Source organism: Salvelinus fontinalis, chromosome 12 (assembly GCF_029448725.1).
Source record: "Salvelinus fontinalis isolate EN_2023a chromosome 12, ASM2944872v1, whole genome shotgun sequence".
NCBI lineage: Eukaryota > Metazoa > Chordata > Actinopteri > Salmoniformes > Salmonidae > Salvelinus > Salvelinus fontinalis.
In genome coordinates, this window is record NC_074676.1 from 5,864,351 (window position 1) to 5,882,880 (window position 18,530).

Consider the following 18,530-nt stretch of genomic DNA (forward strand, 5'->3'; position numbering starts at 1 on the left):
TGTATTTATCCCTGTGTTTTCTGTCTCTCTGTGCCAGTTCGTCTTGTATGTTTCCAAGTCAACCAGCGTTTTCCCCATTCTCCTGCTTTTTGCATTTCTCCTTTTTTCTAGACCTCCCGGTTTTGACCCTTGCCTGTTTCTGGACTTTGTACCTGCCTGCCTGACCATTCTGCCTGCCTTGACCAGGAGCCTGTCTACCACTCTGTACCTCCTGGACTCTGATCTGGTTTTGACCTTTTGCCTGTCCACGACTATTCTCTTGCCTACTCCTTTTGGATTAATGAACATTGTAAGACTCCAACCATCTGCCTCCTGTGTCTGCATCTGGGTCTTGCCTTGTGTCATGATAGGATAAACATATACAGTACCAGTCAAAAGATTGAACACACCTACAAATGCTCAGCATATGTGGGAACTCCTTCAAGACTGTTGGAAAAGCATTCCAGGTGAAGCTGGTTGAGAGAATGCCAAGAGTGTTTAAAGCTGTCATCAAGGCAAAGGGTGGATACTTTGAAGAATCTCAAATATAAAATATTCTACAATGTAGAATATAGTAAAAATAAAGAAAAACCCTTGCATGAGTAGATGTTCTAATACTTTTGACCGGTAGTGTATGTTCAGTACTAGTCTAAAGTTTGAACACACCAACTAGTGACAGGTAAAAAATAAAAATAAATATTTTCTGCATTGTAGAATAATAGTGAATACATCAAAACTATGAAATAACACATATGGAATCATGTAGTAACCAAAAAAGTGTTAAACAAATCAAAATAACACTTTTTTTTTACTACATGATTCCATATGTGTTATTTAATAGTTTTGATGTCTTCACTATTATTCTGCAATGTAGAAAATAGTAAAAATAAAGACAATCCCTGGAACTAGTAGGTGTGTCCAAACTTTTGACTGGTACAGTATGCAAAGTACAATTGTTATAGTTCATATAAGTTTCTCTCCAATTTTACCCCTGTTTGATGTTCTCTCCTTTTGGCCACACAGTTGCCTGTTGTCCAAACCTTCTAAAAACACTTGCTCCAAAATGGAGAAAGAATGGAATGGTGGGACATGAATGGCCTGCCAGGGGATGGTTGGAGTTTGGGTCGGAAAATCAAGATAGATAAGGCTAGGAAAGCAGCCATGTTGATATGTGAACATTTTCTGACATTGCACAATGCTCTTGTTTGTCTGTTTTAATCTGGAGCTCTTCGCGAGTTTGGCAATTTGCATGATTGCGATATATATTTTTTAAAGTGGTAAGGAGTTGTTCAAAGGATAAAATTAAAATATTTAAATTGGTGCATATTGGTATATGGCTGATGTTGTTTATGATTTGGGCATGTTACAGTCAAGCATTGATCATCATGTCATCAGAAGAAGACCCTCAATGTTTATTAGAAAGGAGCATCAAGCTCATTGCCGTGCACTCTCACCACCCTGTGCAGTTCAATAACTTATTTCATTTGAAGCCTGGTTAACTGCATGGTTTTTCCGAGTCGTAGTGGGCGAACCACACACCGTATCATCGTGTGACTTTACGTCGATCTGATAATTATTTAAGTGATAATGCCTGAGAAGCAAGTGTTAGGAGGATATTTTGGTACTGTTATTGTTATGCCCGAGACGAAGTTGAGGGCGAGCAAACCGTGCCAATATATACCACAAACATGAGCATTATCACTTTTATACAACGGGTTACCAACTGTGGCGTACAGCAGGTCAGCCACCAGGGGAGACTCATCGAGGCCTGGTGACAGACGGAGTATTCATCACGAGGCGATGGCTCCCTCTGCTGGACGTGCCAGGTCTCGACATGCTCTCCGGCCAGGACTAATTGGGGCTGATTGGGGTTGGTGAGTAATCAAGGGCTGATTGCTCACCAGCTGTACGAGTCACATAAAGCTGCCAGAAGGGCAGCACACAGGGCAAAGACTGGGGGAAGAAAGGACTCCTGCATAGTTGGGGATGGTTCCAGACGTAACAGGAGGGAGTTCCGTTTTTGATCCCCACAGGATACAGCAAGACCCAGAGCCCAGAAGACCAGAAGACGGTATCCCAGAGAGAGTCTCATGGGGGAGACCAATTCTTTTCTTTTGAATTATTAGTTTAATAAACACTTTTGAAACTGAGCGAATCCTACTCTGTCCGTGTCTGATCTGTGTAAACGTTTTGACCCAACCCTCTGGTTGGGAAGGAATTGTCCATAGATCTGGGGAAGGGTACCAAACAAATCCAGCATTGAAGGTCCCCATAGTGGCCTCCATCATTCTTAAATGGAAGAAGTTTGGAACCACCAAGGCTCTTCCTAGGGCTGGCCGCCCGGCCAAATTGAACAACCAATGGTCACTCTGACAGAGCTCTAGAGTTCCTCTGTGGAGATGGGAGAACCTTCCAGAAGGACAACCATCTCTGCAGCACTCCACCAATCAGGCCTTTAAGGTAGCGTGCCCAGATGGAAGTCACTCCTCAGTAAAAGGCACATGAGAGCCCACTTGGAGTTTGCCAAAAGGCAACTAAAGACTATCAGACCACGAGAAACAAAAAGTACTGAATAAAGGGTCTGAATACATATGTAAATGTGATATTTTTTTTATATATATTTTTTTAATACATTTGCAATAATTTCAAAAAAACAGTTTTTGGTTCGTAATTATGGGATTTTATGTGTAGCTTGATGAGGATATATATATATTTTGTAATCAATTTTAGAATAAGGCTGTAACTTAACAAAACGTGGAAAAAGTCAAGGGGTCTGAATACTTCCCTAATGCACTGTATATTCCTTAATGTTAATGGATTAGTCCTGGGTGGATGAATCGTTGAACATAATTATTCCAATCAGGAGACCTGAAAGTATAGATGAGGGGCCTGATAGATGAGGTACGTAGCTGGACCCTTCTCTGCTGCTCTGTATTTGATTATTCCTACTTACGGATCATTTCAGTTTATTGGAATGGAAACGCTATGTTTACGCAAATTCTGTGTTTGTTTTTGTCATTCAAATGTATAGTGTGCAACAACGTTACATTTGAAAGTGTGATAGCCCTTTATGAATTTACCTTGATATGGTTCATGCCAGCTGAGGGTAGCTCCTTTTGAGATGTCCAGGCCTACCTTATGCTGCTTTCGTCACCAAGTGGGAAGTGGAATTTACCAGTTGTGAAGTCGTAAATACCAGTTGGATGCATTCACGTGATTTGAACTTGTTGAGAAACGCTGATTGGCTAATGGCCAACAATCTTCGTAAACCAAACTAGAAGTACCGCTATCATGCTTGTAAACAAATTATAGTGTTCAAAAACAAGTTTCCTACTAGTAATTACCAGTTGGTGGGCCATTCAAGTGGATTTTTCACAATCGAATGTGGTAAATTTCTAATTCCCACTTGGTTAAGAATAAACAATTATACTCAGTGGTTATTTTTACATAAATGATATAGGCCAGTAGGCATTTTGCCTTTTGTGCTCCAGTGGAGTATTGCTATTTTGGCCAAGTAGGCCTAAGCTATGTTCGTTTTTCAAGTCAAGTATTTATTTTTTCACCATTTCTATATTAGATTTCAACTTTCAACTTCATTTGTCCCAGAGGGCAATTGGTTTTGCCGCAGGTGAGACATAAAAACATATAAAATCCACATGGATCACAATGATAGACAATGACAACAACACAATGATACTGAATACAATCGCCCAGTTCATCAGTCATGGGCTGACAGCCATCAATATAGATGTATACAATACTAATAATCAACATTAGCATTCACAGCAGCACAAAAAACAACAGAAGGTCTACAAAGTACTCGCTCTTTGCACATTCTAAAATCATCCCATCAACATTGTCATCAAGAATATGCTGACCAAAAAAAAACATCACACGCCATGTCATCATCACCATCATCATCAACATCATCATGATCATCCCCTGGTCATTAGGACAGACTAGCCAACTTCCTCATCTTCACTGAATTCTCCAGGAACAGGTTTGGAGTGCCCTGGTAGGGAGTCGGCACAGTCAGACATGATGGATTTGGCCTTCCTCACCACTTGTCTGGATCCAGTCTTCTATATCACCTGCACTGTAAATAAATACCACCTATTTTGCACCTGATCAACTAAACAGTCTGCCGGGCCCCTCATTCTATTCCTTTCCCTTTTCTAGTCACCTAAATGATATACAGTGGCTCCTCCTTTAAAAGTTGTGAGCTAACACCGCGGGACTTGGAAGTACCCAGCTTCACGGCTTCATTGATACAGACCACCACAAGGGGGAGTTAGAGCACTCATTATGCATTTGGGTCCCAAGGTTTTTATATGACCAATCATATCGAGTGGTTCCAATGACGAATTTGACGCGAGCCACCCGTCCCTAGTGCCTTTCTTCAACAAAGATGGCTGACAAAAGATTAAGGGGGAAGCAAATGTAAGTAATTATAATGTCCTAACGAGTCAAGCAAAACATTTACAATTGAGAGGAATATGTTAGTTAATGTAGAGACAAATGATTGTGCATATTTTTTGTCATAAAGTTCATTTATGAAAATCGCTATTTAGCAAGTCAATGAAAGAGGCAAAAGGCATGACAGGCATAAAGTGGAGTCACAATTCAACGGCACAGACATGAGATGCATGTTGCAGGGTCTTCACACAATCACAGCTTATAAATAAAGGGAAAACCGTCTGCGTCGTGAACACCAACGACTCACTTCCAGAAAAGGTAAACATATTCTTAGCCCGCTTCTAGAAAAACAACATTGAGCCTCCAAAGCGGGCCCCCACTGCTCAGGAGGATTGTGGGCTCCTGATCTCTGTAGCTGACGTGAGTAAGAAATTCAAGCATGTTAACTCTCGCAAGATTGCCGGCCCGGACGGAACCCTTAGCTGCGTCTTTAGAGAATGCGCAGACCAGCTGGCGGTAGTGTTTAAGGACATATTCAATCTCTCTCTATCCCAGTCTGTTGCCCCACATGCTTCAAGACGTCCACCATAGTTCCTGTACCCAAGCAAGCTAAGGTAACTGAAGTAAATGACTATTGCCCCATAGCACTCACTTCTGTCATAATGAAGTACTTTGAGAGGCTAGCCAAGGACCATGTCACCTCCACCTTACCCGACTCCCTAGGATGACACAATCGGCATTGCACTACACACTGCCCTAACCCACCTGGACAAGAGCAATACATATGTCAGAATGCTGTTCATCAAATACAGCTCAGCGTTCAACACCATAGTGTCCCCCAAGCTCGACACTAAGCTCAGGGTTCTGGGTCTGAAATCATCCCTGTGCAACTTTCTGTCGGGCCTACTTTCTGTTTCATCCACCTCGCTGATCCTCAACACGGGGGCCCCCCAGGGGTGCGTGCTTAGCCCCCTCCTGTACTTCCTGTTCACCCCATACTGCCTGGTCACGCATGACTCCATCTCAAGTTTGTTGACGACATCACAGGGGTAGACATGATCACCAACAATTACAAAACAGCCTACAGGGACGAGGTTAGAGCCCTGGCGGAGTGGTGCCAGGAAAATAACCTCTCCCTCAACGTAAAAAAAAAACAAGGAGCTGATCATGGACTACAGGAGACAGATCAGAGAGCACGCCCCTATCCACATCAGCAGGCCACAGTGATGGAGGGTCAAAAGCTTCAAGTTCCTCAGCGTGCATGTCACAGAAGACCTGAAATGGTCTAATCACATCCACACCGTGGTGCAGAAAGGCACAACAGTGTCTCTTCAACATCAAGCGGCTGGAGAAATTTGGCATTGCGCATAAGACCCACCATTGAGAGCAGTCTGTCGGGCTGCATCACCGCCTGGTACGGCAATTGTACCATCCTCAACCGCATGGCTCTTCAAAGGGTGATGCGGTCAGTCCAGTACAGCATGGAGGCCACGCTGCCTGCCCTCCAGGACATTTACAGCACTCTGTGCCTAGTTAAGTAAAGGTTAAATAAAAAATGAATAAGGAAGGCCAAGAGGATCATTAAGGACTTCAGCCACCCAGGCTATGAATAGTTCATTCTGCTACCGTCTGGCACATGGTACAAGTGATTCAGTGCCATGACCAAGAGGCTTGGAAACAGCTTTTATCACCAGGCCACCAGACTGTTGAACAGTCATCACTAGCCGTTTACCTGCCCGGTACTCTGTCCTGCACCTGAGACTTTTCCCTCCACATACTCCCACACACACACACAGCTCATACACATGTAGACTCCAACTCACATACAGTACACAGTACCAGTCAAAAGTTTGGACAACCCTACTCATTCAAGGGTTTTTCTTTATTTTTGACCATTTTCTACATTGTAGAATAATAGTGAAGACATCAAAACTATGAAATAACACATATGGAATCATGTAGAAACCAAAAAAGTGTGACACAAATCAAAATATATTTGAGATTCATTAAAGTAGCCACCCTTTGCCTTGATGACAACTTTGCACACTCTTGGCATTCTCTCAACGAGCTTCACCTGGAATGCTCTTCGAATAGTTCCCACATATGCTGAGCACTTGTTTGCTGCTTTTCCTTCACTCTGCGGTCCAACTCATCCCAAACCATCTCAATTGGGTTGAGATCGGGTGATTGTGGAGGCCAGGTCATCTGATGCAGAACTCCATCACTCTCCTTCTTGGTCAAATAGCCCTTACACCGCCTGGAGGTGTGTTGGGTCATTGTCCTGTTGAAAAACAAATGACAGTCCCACTAAGCGCAAACCAGATGGGATGGCGTATCGCTGCAGAATGCTGTGGTAGCCATGCTGGTTAAGTGTTCCTTGAATTTTAAATAAATCACAGACAGTGTCACCAGAAAGCACCCCCACACCATCACACCTCCTCCTCTATGCTCACACACATGCAGAGATCATCCGTTCACCTAATCTGCGTCTCACAAAGACACGGTGGTTGAAACCAAAAATCTCAAATTTTTACTCATCAGACCAAAGGACAGATTTCTACCGGTCTAATGTCCATTGCTCGTGTTTCTTGGCCCAATCAAGTCTCTTTTTCTTATTGGTGTCCTTTAGTAGTGGTTTCTTTGCAGCAATTTGACCATGAAGGCTTGAGTCACGCAGTCTCCTCTGAACAGTTGATGTTGCGATGTGTCTGAACTCTGAAACATTTATTTGAGCTGTAATCTGAGGTTGGTAACGCTAATGAACTTATCCTCTGCAGCAGAGGTAACTCTGGGTCTTCCTATCTGTGGCGATCCTCATGAGAGCCAGTTTCATCATAGCGCCTGATGAAGTTATTGACTTTCCGGTTTGTCTTAACCCTCCTGTTGTGTCCGTTGCATGTTAATTAGTTCTGTGTTCCCGGTCCAAAATGACCGCCCCATTACAGCTGATTATAAATCCATGATAATACATACACTATCACCTAATGTTGTGTTAGATCTTTTTAAAAACGTAAGTTATTGTGAACATTACAAGTTTTGAACTTCTATTTGCTATTTATGGGCCTGTAGAACTCATTGACCTGAGCTCATACAACTCGTTTTTGAGTAGAAAAAGAATAATGTGTGAATTATTTTGACTATAACAAATACTCAGATGAAACATATTCTGCTATTTATCACAGACTACTTTGTGTCAAAGTTTAACAAGGACATTTGCTTTGAAACCATTTCACATTTCACATTTCAGGATTTTATGTCATCAACCCGGGATATGGCGTATCTCGTTGGCCCTGGGGTCATCCTGATAACATTTTCAGCCGACAGCTGACCTCTCCTCTCAGGTGGGGATGAAGATCAGGATAAATTCCCATTCTTTGACCAGAATGTAACAACAACCTCAGCAGGGCCCTCTTCCTCATCACTGGATTGTTCCATCGGTTGTCTCTTGGTCTGGATCATATTCTGTGTTGTCTTCAACTTCTGACACTTCCTCCTCTAATGCATCTTCACTGTCAGTTTCCTGGCCTCTCTCCTCCTCACCAGTGTCATGATCAAAGATATGATCAAGAGCCTCACATGCAGTACAGTATATCGTTTGGTCGTTGTGCTGCTACAGAATAAATTGTGAGCAAGGCCTCAAAAAAGCTTTATATACCAGAGCTGCGAGAAAAGTTCTATATATTATTGAAACAATGTTGCGATTGTTTGTAAGAATGCCAACAGGTGTGGTTCCCGTGGGGGAAAGATTCTATTGGGGAAAGGTTCCCGTGGGGGTTGCCATGGAAGCCAAGAAGGGGGGTGAGGTGTGTGTGTGCTCAAACACACATGCATGTGGTGGTCTGGGAGAGGAAGTGTGATGAATCCATCTGATGAATGGGCATGTGCCAAATAGGGCTATCTTCTGTATACCACCCATACCTTGTCACCACACAACTGATTGACTGAAATACATTAAGAAGGAAAGAAATTCCACAAATTAACTTTTAACAAGGCACACCTGTTAATTGAAATGCATTCCAGATGACTACCTCATGAAGCGGTTGAGAGAATGCCAAGAGTGTGCAAAGCTGTCATCAAGGCGAAGGATGGCTACTTATTGGCTATATATTGTCACGCCCTGACCTTAGTTATCTATGTTTTCTGTATTATTTTGGTCAGGTCAGGATCTGACGAGGGTGGGTATGCTTGTTTGCCTGTCTAGGGTTTTTTGTATATCTAGGGGTGTTTGTTAGTCTATGTTATTATAGGTCTATGGTGGCCTGAATTGGTTCCCAATCAGAGACAGCTGTTTATTGTTGTCTCTGATTGGGGATCCTATTTAGGTCGAACGTGACATATATTTTGATTTGTTTAACACTTTTTTGGTTACTACATGATTTCATAGTTAAAATGTCTTCTACATTGTAGAAAATAGTCCAAATAAAGAAAACCCTTGAATGAGTAGGTGTTTTCAAACTTTTGACTGCTTCTGTACGCAAACACACACATGTATGCCCATACTCGCAACATATGCAGACACACACTCACACCCCCACACACACACACACACACAGCCAATGCTGCTGTCCCATGTATATAGAAACATTCATACTGGACACTTCCTGTTTCTTTAATACTGTTTTTCACACTGTGTGTTTATATCCGAAGACGTGGATGTCGATTATGGCAGCCCCCCGCAACTCTCTGATTCAGAGGGGTTGGGTTAAATGCAGAAGACACATTTCAGTTGAATGCATTCAGTTGTACAACTGACTAGGTATCCCCCTTTTCCCTTTATGCTGATTTCTCAACATAGCTTTGTATATATCTTCTACTGTACATTGCATGTTTGATACACTGTTTATACAAACTGTGTATTTATATACTGGATTCTTGACATAGCTGTACTATAGCTCATTATAATATATATACTACTGTATATATAATTCTTAGTATATATTTTCAGTGTACGTATGCATATACAGTGTTTGTATTACTGATACACAGTTACTTGGGATTGTTAATTGGATTCGTTCTAACATTTCTTGATTTCGTGTTTGTAGTTTTATAACATTTGCTAAACTGTGTACGCGACAAGTAAACTTTGATTTGATTTAATAATGGACATTATGCTGCTCGTTGAATTATTTGACTCGATGCTACCCCCTTGCGACTGAAAATTATCATTACAAGTTAAAAAAGAAGAATTCAGTAAACATCCCCAACGTCACTTCCGGTTATTATTTTGACAGCAAAACACTGCAACATTTTTCAATACTAATCTCTGGTCCCCATTATATGGGTATTTTAACACCTCTTGTGTTTTTTGCTTCACATTTATTAGCTCGTTTTACTTGTGTGGTGGAATTGGCAATATTCGGAAAGAGATCAGTCTTCTGGTTCTAGCTAGCAGAAGATGAAGGTGAGTAGGGGGTGATTTTGTTTTTGTTGAAATCGTAAGCTAACGTTAATGGTTTTGAAATGCAATTATTGTGTGGAAATCTGTGCTGTTCGCATTCAAGATCAATAGAACATTGTTTTTATTGCAATTGTCTTGCAGACGTATCACATAATTGTACAAATGTTGGCGTCATACACAGAAGAAAATGCACATCGTGTAGCTACGACATCACTAGAGTCCCTCCCCCTGCGTAGCCTACTACAGTAGCTAGTAGTGATGCTCTGTCGGTGAAAAACAAGAACCTGTTTGCTACGTGTGTAGTGACTTCACTGCTGCATAACATGTTGCTGGTTACTTTGTGTTCATGTTGGTTACAGAAACATGATTACACAGTAGCCACTATGACATGATGCTGTCACAGTATTCCAGCTGCCTCTATTGTCTGGCCAATGAAGTATGTCAGTGTAATAGGATTATTTTTTGCCTAGAGCCACCTCATCATTCTTTATTCTATTGTTTTATATTGTTTTATATTCTTATATCAAACATAAAGTCTTGATATTATTATATATATATTTTTTTTACTTTCTTATACTACATTTATTTATTTAATCCCTGTACTATCACCATAGACATACTGCATACTATTGTTTATGTTGTATGAATGATGTCCTCATCTGAACTGGTAAATACAACTATATGATATATAACAGTCTGATATAATGTAATGTATTCAGTTATGCCTATGTGGATGCAATTCTCACACCGTCTTGTCTTGTCCTGTCTTGTAGGTCCCTAGCGATGAAAACGAGGTGGCGGAGGAAGGCAGTAGCTGTTCAACACCAGTAGACAACTCCAACAACGAGGAAATTCCACCTTATCTACGCGAAGAACCTCCTGAAGGTAGTGTCATGGTCTTCTTGTTCATATCCAAGTTTCAGTTTAAGTTTACTATTGAAATATCGAAAAAGAGTATTGTGTGTTTTTGTCTTGGTGAACATTAGAAACATGGGATATTATTTATATTCAATCTCTGACACTGATGTTTTATAGAGATATAGCTTAGATATAACCTGATTCAGCTTACCAACTAGCTAATTATTAGAATCCGGTGCGCTAGATTAGGGTTGGAGCGAAAACCTACAGCACTGTAGCTTTCCAGGAACACGGTTGGAGAGCCCTGGCTTACATGAATGAATGTCCACTCTTGAACGGTTGTAACAACAGTTTGTATTTGCTCAGAGAGGGCGTCCATCTGTTGGTTGGAAAGAGTCAAGCCATCAGCTCTGTCATTCAGCCTGTGGTCATGGGTGTCAATCTGATCATACAGTATCTGATGATGCAGTGTGGCCTAGTGGCCTGTAGAGTGGCATATTGGCCAGCAGAAGGTTTTAAACATCATTTAATGTTAGAGCATAAAACAGTAGGTGGCAGTGAAACCATATCCTAATCCTAAGGCACTATCTGTGATGTGTGGCGCTTATACAGGCTACAGGTTATACAGGCTATATAAGGTTATTAGTCATTACTCCACATTTCAAATTTACCCCCTAATTCAACCAATATTTCCGCACTAGAACCATGTGTCCCTAAGCGCACAGCATGAGGTATTTGAACCAAGGTCTGCTGTTAAGATGAAGACATACATCTTTCTCTCACACTGATGCCTTCCACAGTCTCGTCCCGACACATTGCATCAATCATATCTAGCCTAATCGTGCCTGTTAATATTCAACTTCAATGGAAAGAAATGTGGTCCTTATTCACCTCGTTGAGGTGAAAAGTGTATTGGTCCTAGTGCAAAAAAAAAAGCTTGTATCGGTTAGTACATTTTAGGAAACATAAAATGGAATATGAATATAAATTCGGCCTTCATCTTGTTTTTGAGAAAAGTATTATGCCTCTCTTTTTTAATGTAATTTATGGACACTACACAACACCTTGATTATGTTAATTCTCTCCCTGGAAAAGAAAACACTATTTTTGGCCAAGGACTGTAAATAACTGCAATCTGACTCACCAAAGCATTTACTATGGCATATTTGGAACAACATGTTGCTATAATTTACAGAGGCATTGACAGTTTGGGAGGCTATTATACAGTGCATTTGGAATGTATTCCGACCGCTTGACTTTTTCCACATTTTGTTACGTTACAGCCTTATTCTAAAATGTATTAAATAAAATAAAAATTCTTCATCAATCTGCACACAATACCCTATGATGACAAAGCAAAAACGTTTTTTGTGTGCAAATGTATTAAAAATAAAATCATAAATACCTTATTTACAGAACTATTCAGACCCTTTGCTATGAGACTCGAAATTGATCTCAGGTGCATCGTGTTTCCATTGATCATCCTTGAGATCCAACTTGATTGGAGTCCACCTGTGGTAAATTCAATTGGTTGGACATGATTTGGAAAGGCACACACCTGTCTATGTAAGGTCCCACAGTTGACAGTGCATTTCATCGCAGAAACCAAGCCATGAGAACAAAGGAATTGTCCGTAGAGCTCTGAGACAGGATTGTTTCGAGGCACAGATCTGAGGAAGGGTACCAAAAAGTGTCTGCAGCATAAAAGGTCCCCAAGAGCACTATGGCCTCCATCAATCTTAAATGGAAAAATTTTGGAACCACCAAGACTCTTCCTAGAGCTGGCCACCCCGTTAAACTGAGAAATCGTGGGAGAAGGGCGTTGGTTAGGGAGGTTACCAAGAACCCAGTGGTCACTCTGATAAACCTCCAGAGTTCCTCTGTGGAGATGGGAGAACCTTCCAGAAAGACAATCATCTCTGCAACACTCCAGCAATCAGGCCTTTATGGTGTAGTGGACAGACGGAAGCCACTCCTCAGTAAAAGGCACATGGCAGCATGCTTGGAGTTTGCCAAAAAGGCACCTAAAGACTCTCAGAGCATGAGAAACAAGATTTTCTGGTCTGATGAAACCAAGATTGAACTCTTGGGCCTGAATGCCAAGCGTCATGTCTGGAGGAATCCTGGCACCATCCCTACGGTGAAGCATGGTGGTGGCAGCATCATGCTGTGGGGATGTTTTTCAGTGGCAGGAACTGGGATTCTCGTCAGGATCGAGGCAAAGATGAAATTAGCAAAGTACAGAGAGATCCTTGATGAAAACCTGCTCCAGAGCACTCAGGACCTCAGACTGGGGAGAAGGTTTACCTTCCAACAGGACAACAACCCTAAGCACACAGCCAACACAACGCAGGAGTGGCTTTGGGACAAGTCTCTGAATGTCCTTGAGTGGCCCAGTCAGAGCCCGGACCTAAACCCGATCAAACATCTCTGAAAATAGCTGTGCAGCGACGCTCCATATCCAGACTGACAGAGCTTTAGATGATTTGCAGAGAAGAATGGGAGAATCTCCATAAATACAGGTGTGCCAAGCTTGTCGCGTCATATCCAAGAAGACGAGGCTGTAATCGCTGCCAAAGGTGCTTCAACAAAGTACTGAGTAAAGGGTCTGAATACTTATTATGTAAATGTGATATTTCCAGTTTTGTTTTTTGTGAACTTGCAAACATTTCTAAAAACCTGTTTTTGCGGTGTATGGCCAATATACCACAGCTAAGGACTGCTCTTATGCACACGACACAACGTGGAGTTGTTGGGTGTCTCATTGCTATTATAAACTGGTTACAAACGTAATTAGAACAGTAAAAATAAATATTTTGTCATACCCATGGTATACGATCTGTTATACAGTATCACGGCTTTCAGCCAATCACAATTCAGGGCTCGAACCACCCAATTTATAATATTGCTTTTGGCTTTAATCCAATGTTGAAGTAGTGCATTTGCATGCCAGCTGTTATGAGCTTGGTATGGGTATTTTAATTGCAGGTTCCTGTACATGCCTGGTACGCTAACTAGGCTCCTTTATATCCCTATAGTTACCTTGTGAATATGAACTGTGTTCTACATCCTATCAATTTCAGTGCTTCACAATCTCCCAGCAAGGAGTCATGTTTCACTCATCGTTCAGTCTGCAAGAGTTGAAATGAATATTTCTTTCAAGGTCTTTTCCACTGTAATTTCAGAAAAAGCCTGTGAGGTAAATGTATGTCTTTCTTGGGAGGAGAGGGACTTAATGTGATTTTCTACTTTACCAGTTTTCCATTCTACCCTGCTGCAGTTGAGAGCTAGTCTAAGACCCGGTACAAATCTGTATTCTCTGGACCCAAACAAACAGGATTAAAAGAGAAAATGCCCAACAGGATATGCTGTGCCATGTTAAAACACAATCAGAAGCAGTCAGTGTAAACAGAGTAGGCCTACCCTAAGAACTCATCTGTGGAATGGGGCGGCAGGGAGCCTAGCGGTTAAGAGCATTGGGCCAGCAACCAAAAAGTCACTCGTTCGAATCCCTGAGCATGCAAGGTGAAAAAAAATCGACTGTTCTGCCCATGAGCAAGGCAGTTAAACCCCAACAACAACTGCTGCTCGGGCGCCGATGACGTGGACGTTGATTAAAGGCAGCCCTCCTCACCTCCCTGACTCAAAGGGGTTGGGTTAAATGCGGAAGACACATTTTGGTTGAATGCATTCAGTTGTGCAACTGACTAGGTAGAGTGATATCAAGGATATCGTTCCAGTCATAGAAAGGCCTAGACTATACATAAGGCTTGATTATTTACAGTGTTCGCCATTATAATGCATACCAGATCGAATAGGCCTTGTTTTTAGTTTTTATATTTTTTATTGGATGCGATTGTGAACAGTAACCATGACAGGCATGGAATGAATCTTCTTGGCCAATTATATAGTTCACTGCAGCTCAAGGACTCCATGGAATGTGAAGTTTGGAGGTGTCCGTGTGCGTTTGAGGTTCTTCTACAGTATGAGTACTGTATACCCATTTGAAAATCCGTCGTCAATTATTTACAAAGCAACTTGAGTCAGTCATTCTCACGATTGACAGCCGCATACTGTATCGCCAGTAGAAGCCACCACAACACAACCTGCACATCAGAAAAGCCAAAATCACAGTGCTTGTTTGTTCCTTGTCATAACTTCTGACCAAAGTTGCTCCCGAAGGGTATCGGCTCGAATTCCATCTGTTACGAGTTATTAATAGGACCAAATGAAGTTTTATTGACTTCTTGTCCCTGTTTCTCCTGTCCTGTTTGCTGGTGCAGTCTAGGCTGCTCCATCATGCTGACAGATCCAGTACACATCAGGGGAGGACGGTGATGTGCTGTATAACTGTGATGGATGGACTGCCACACAGCTGAGCTCTCAGCAACACTGTGTGTGTGTGTGTGTGTGTGTGTGTGTGTGTGTGTGTGTGTGTGTGTGTGTGTGTGTATACACTACTCCCCCCAAAGTCCTATCCCAACAGCCTGTCCACCTGTGTCTCTGCTTCGCTTCTGACTAGTAGAACACCTCTAATCTCCAGCCTTCTGCATGACTCACTCCTCACTCCCAGGCATCACAGATTCACAGCCTTGATCTTATCCCAGTAATACTGGCATAGGCAATATTCATAAACACACTCGCGTGGCTCTGAAAGGTTATACCGTGACACTCGGGTTGCTTTAAATGAGGGTTTGATGCTTGCTGTGATTATCATCAGTACTTTTTGTAAATGATAGAGCCATTAACGTTTTCATAATAATATAATCAAGCAGAAGTTGATCACTTTGTCTTGTAATGGAGGGGCTACGGGTTATGTTGTTGTTGTTGCTCGTACTTTACAGCCTTCATGCTGCTGTGAGTGTATCCATATCCAAGATATGTGTTTGTCTGTGTGTGTGTGTGTGTGTGTGTGTGTGTGTGTGTGTGTGTGTGTGTGTGTGTGTGTGTACGCGCGTATCCATCTCTAACACAGGAAGAGTCTGTGGGAAGACTAAACCTTTCTGTGTTTAATGAGCAGGAAACACACACACACACACACACACACACACACACACACACACACACACACACACACACACACACACACACACACACACACACACACACACACACACACACACACACACTCTCTCTCTCAAAGCAAACATAGTGCTCACAGATAGATGATTTCTAGTTCCTAAGGCTATACTCCATAGATAGACCCTGTCTGTTATTATCAAATCCTGTGATTGTGTGAAAGTTCTGTGTGGATGCCATCTGGAACTGTCTCCATCCACAATGTGTCTGTATCCAAAATGGCACCCATATTCCCTACGCTGGACTGTATATAGCCATAGGGTTCTGGTCAAATGTAGTGCACGACATAGGGAATAGGGTGCCATTTCAGACTCAGCCCGTGTCTTCCTGCTTCCAGGGAAAGCTCACTTCCAATTTGTGTCACCTCTATGTGTTGTCAGCTCATTGGAAATGGTTATCTGGGCATAAAATGCACTGTCATTCTGAAGTGCCGTACTGTTGGGTGAGGAGAAAGCTCCTCGGTCCATCACTCACGATCGACATCTCTCGTCTGACTGCTAGTTGGATTTACCGACTGGCCTGAGTAGTGTTGCACTGTAGGCCTGTACCACGGTAATATCACGGTGCCAAAATGTCATGATACTTACGATACCAACATTTTAGAGTACCGTAGTACCGTTTCGAGTGATACTACCGACTTTTTCCAGCCCTACTGATCTAATGAACCTGCTGGCGCCTGTTATAAAACTTGAATTAAGTCCGTTTTGTTTATAAATTCAGTTGAATTTCAGCAACAGCCACTAGTGTCTTGTTTGGGTAGGTCCAATAATATCCACAGCTGTAATCAGCCAGCTGCATCCCCTACCAACCCTCAAAGCTAATTTATGCGTGAACCGAAAATCTGGTTGTATGCTCTGTATTTTTCATTTTTTTTCTTTATTTAACAAGAAAAACACCTTATTTACAATGACGGCCTACCCCAGCCAAACCCGGACGACACTGGGCCAATTGTGCGCCGCCCTATGGGACTCCCAATCACGGCCGGATGTGATACAGCCTGGATTCGAACCAGGGACTGTAGTGACTCCTCTTGCACTGAGCTGCAGTGCCTTGGACCGCTGCGCCACTCGGGAGTCCAAACTCGGGAGGGTGTGACGCAATTGCGGAGCCTCTGGTGGCATGCCAAATTGAGCTCTGTACCTCATTGCTGGGCGCCTCCTAAATGTTGTAAAAATGCAGAGTGCTCCGTATAGCTCCCCATTGACAAGATAGGTTGACGGTAGGGGGTCCTGTATAAACACAAACTCACTCCTTGACAACTTCCTTCACAACGGCTCTACTCAACAGCTCTGCGCTGCTACGCGAAGCGCAATAAGTATGAATGCCCAACTTCTGCAGAGGCCATATCACTGTAAATGCTGCACGGCCAATGCAGAGATCGGATTGACCATGCAACGCCTTTTACTCACCTGCTTCTCTCCGTCCGCTCTTCACGCGCAACTATTCCTCCAGTCAGTTTAAAAAATATATAATTTAGCAGTGATGGCGAGCGGGGATGCAGACTTAGATTTGTACATTTGTTACATTCGAGCAGCGCGCAAAGCGAGCAATGGTGATGCATTGTATCATTTCATCGCCTGTTATAACCAAGAGCACAGACTGGTCTGAGTAGACTTTGCAAGTGCACTGTCATGCAGCATCTGCGTGTCAGAGGGAGAATGGCATGCTTGCAGCTTTACAGCAAAGAAAACGGCTTGTCTCTAGCCTAAAACTGTTCAAAACAAATATGACCCATATTACCAGAAATGCTTTTTCTACTTTCTATTGGGATTTGTGCGCATTTTATATAATTTCACAAACCATGTTGCGGGCCGTTTGAAAACATGAGTGAACAACATTGTTTGTTATCATCTATCTCAAGGCCATCAGCCTGTTATAGCCATCACTAGCACAGAGAGGCTGCTGCCTATATACACAGATATACATATATATATACACAGACTGTTATAGCCATCACTAACACAGAGAGGCTGCTGCCTATATACACAGATATACATATATATATATACACAGACTGTTATAGCCATCACTAACACAGAGAGGCTGCTGCCTATATACACAGATATACATATATATATACACAGACTGTTATAGCCATCACTAGCACAGAGAGGCTGCTGCCTATATACACAGACTTGAAATCATTGGCCACTTTAATGAGTGGAACACTAGTCACTTTAATAATGTTTACGTATCTTGCATTACTCGTCTCATATGCACAGTTGAAGTCGGAAGTTTACATACACCTTAGCCAAATACATTTAAACTCAGTTTTTCACAATTCCTGACGTTTAATCCCAGTGAAAATGCCCTGTCAGTTAGGATCACCACTTTATTTTAAGAATGTAAAATGTCAGAATAATAGTAGAGAGAATAATTTATTTCAGCTTTTATTTCTTTCATCACATTCCCAGTGGGTCAGAAGTTTACATACACTCAATGAGTATTTGGTAACATTGCCTTTAAATTGTTTAACTTGGGTCAAACGTTTCAGGTAGCCTTCCACAAGCTTCCCTCAATAAGTTGGGTGAATTTTGGCCCATTCCTCCTGACAGAGCTGGTGTAACTGAGTCAGGTTTGTAGGCCTCCTTCCTCGCACACGTTTTTTCAGTTCTGCCCACACATTTTCTATAGGATTGAGGTCAGGGCTTAGTGATGGCCACTCCAATACCTTGACTTTGTTGTCCTTAAGCCATTTTGCCACAACTTTGGAAGTATGCTTGGGGTCATTGTCCATTTGAAAGAACCATTTGCAACCAAGCTTTAACTTCCTGACTGATGTCTTGAGATGTTGCTTCAA

At 42.2% G+C, this 18,530-nt stretch overlaps 1 protein-coding gene across 1 annotated transcript in view; it reads left to right on the plus strand.

Moving 5' to 3' along the window:
* Nucleotides 1-9,576: 9,576 nt before the first annotated feature.
* Nucleotides 9,577-18,530, plus strand: part of zgc:101566 (Transmembrane protein 263-B-like) — a 57,860-nt gene continuing 48,906 nt past the window's right edge. Inside the window, exons 1-2 of the mRNA XM_055939512.1 lie at nucleotides 9,577-9,796; nucleotides 10,567-10,678. Coding sequence (XP_055795487.1) covers nucleotides 9,791-9,796; nucleotides 10,567-10,678 — 118 coding nt within the window. The 5' untranslated portion in view covers nucleotides 9,577-9,790. The remainder of the gene's footprint in view (nucleotides 9,797-10,566; nucleotides 10,679-18,530) is intronic.